At 63.5% G+C, this 746-nt stretch overlaps 1 protein-coding gene across 1 annotated transcript in view; it reads left to right on the top strand.

Annotated features, from left to right (window-relative positions):
* Nucleotides 1-746, top strand: part of LOC103895062 (heterogeneous nuclear ribonucleoprotein L-like) — a gene marked incomplete at its 3' end in the record, with an annotated part of 8,323 nt that overhangs the window by 1,233 nt on the left and 6,344 nt on the right. Inside the window, exons 3-4 of the mRNA XM_009274940.2 lie at nucleotides 228-338; nucleotides 422-507. Coding sequence (XP_009273215.2) covers nucleotides 228-338; nucleotides 422-507 — 197 coding nt within the window. The remainder of the gene's footprint in view (nucleotides 1-227; nucleotides 339-421; nucleotides 508-746) is intronic.

Below are 746 nucleotides of genomic sequence, written 5' to 3'. Positions count from 1 at the left end.
GGGCTGCCTCTCTCGTGTTTATTCTCCTGCGGGTTGGTTTGGCTCTGCCTCATACCGGTCACCTCGGCCGCGCTCCGGCGCGTCCTGGCCAGCTACGGGGAGGGAGCTGAGGGTGTCCCAAATTATCTGCGTGCTCGGGGAGCGACGCCTGACCCACGGCGTGGTCGGATCCGTCCTCCCGGCCAGTGAAACCCACCCTAGAGACCCTTTTGTTTCCGTAAACGTCCTTAACGCCGCCAACGTTTGACTCGGTGCAGAGTGCCCAGCGAGCCAAGGCGTCCCTCAACGGGGCCGACATTTACTCCGGGTGCTGCACGCTGAAGATCGAATACGCCAAGGTAAGGGTCCCTGCTGGCAGCCCCGCGCCCCTCGTGGGGGTGACGCCGCCGACGCCTGACGCTTCTCCGGGTGTTTCTCGCAGCCCACGCGCCTCAACGTCTTCAAGAACGACCAGGATACCTGGGACTACACCAACCCCAACCTCAGCGGACAAGGTAATCTCCGATGAAGCGCTTTGTACCTACGCACACGGTCGGGCACAGCACTCTCATACCGACCCACAATATGTAATGCCATTCGCCTGCCCGTACCCTCAGCCGGAGCTGGCGTGGGCTCGACGGGGAAGAGGGCTCGGGGGGCGAATTGAGTCGAAAAACCGAGCGGCGACGGCCGGGGGGAGGCGGGGGGGGGCGTTTCTCTTGGCGGTTTGTTCTGCGTACTGCTTGTCGGGGAGCATCGGTGTCAGG

Source organism: Aptenodytes forsteri, unplaced genomic scaffold (assembly GCF_000699145.1).
Source record: "Aptenodytes forsteri isolate BGI_AS27 unplaced genomic scaffold, ASM69914v1 Scaffold1306, whole genome shotgun sequence".
Lineage (NCBI taxonomy): Eukaryota > Metazoa > Chordata > Aves > Sphenisciformes > Spheniscidae > Aptenodytes > Aptenodytes forsteri.
The sequence above is the reverse complement of the archived record's forward strand: the minus strand, read 5'-3'. Positions and strand labels throughout refer to the sequence as shown.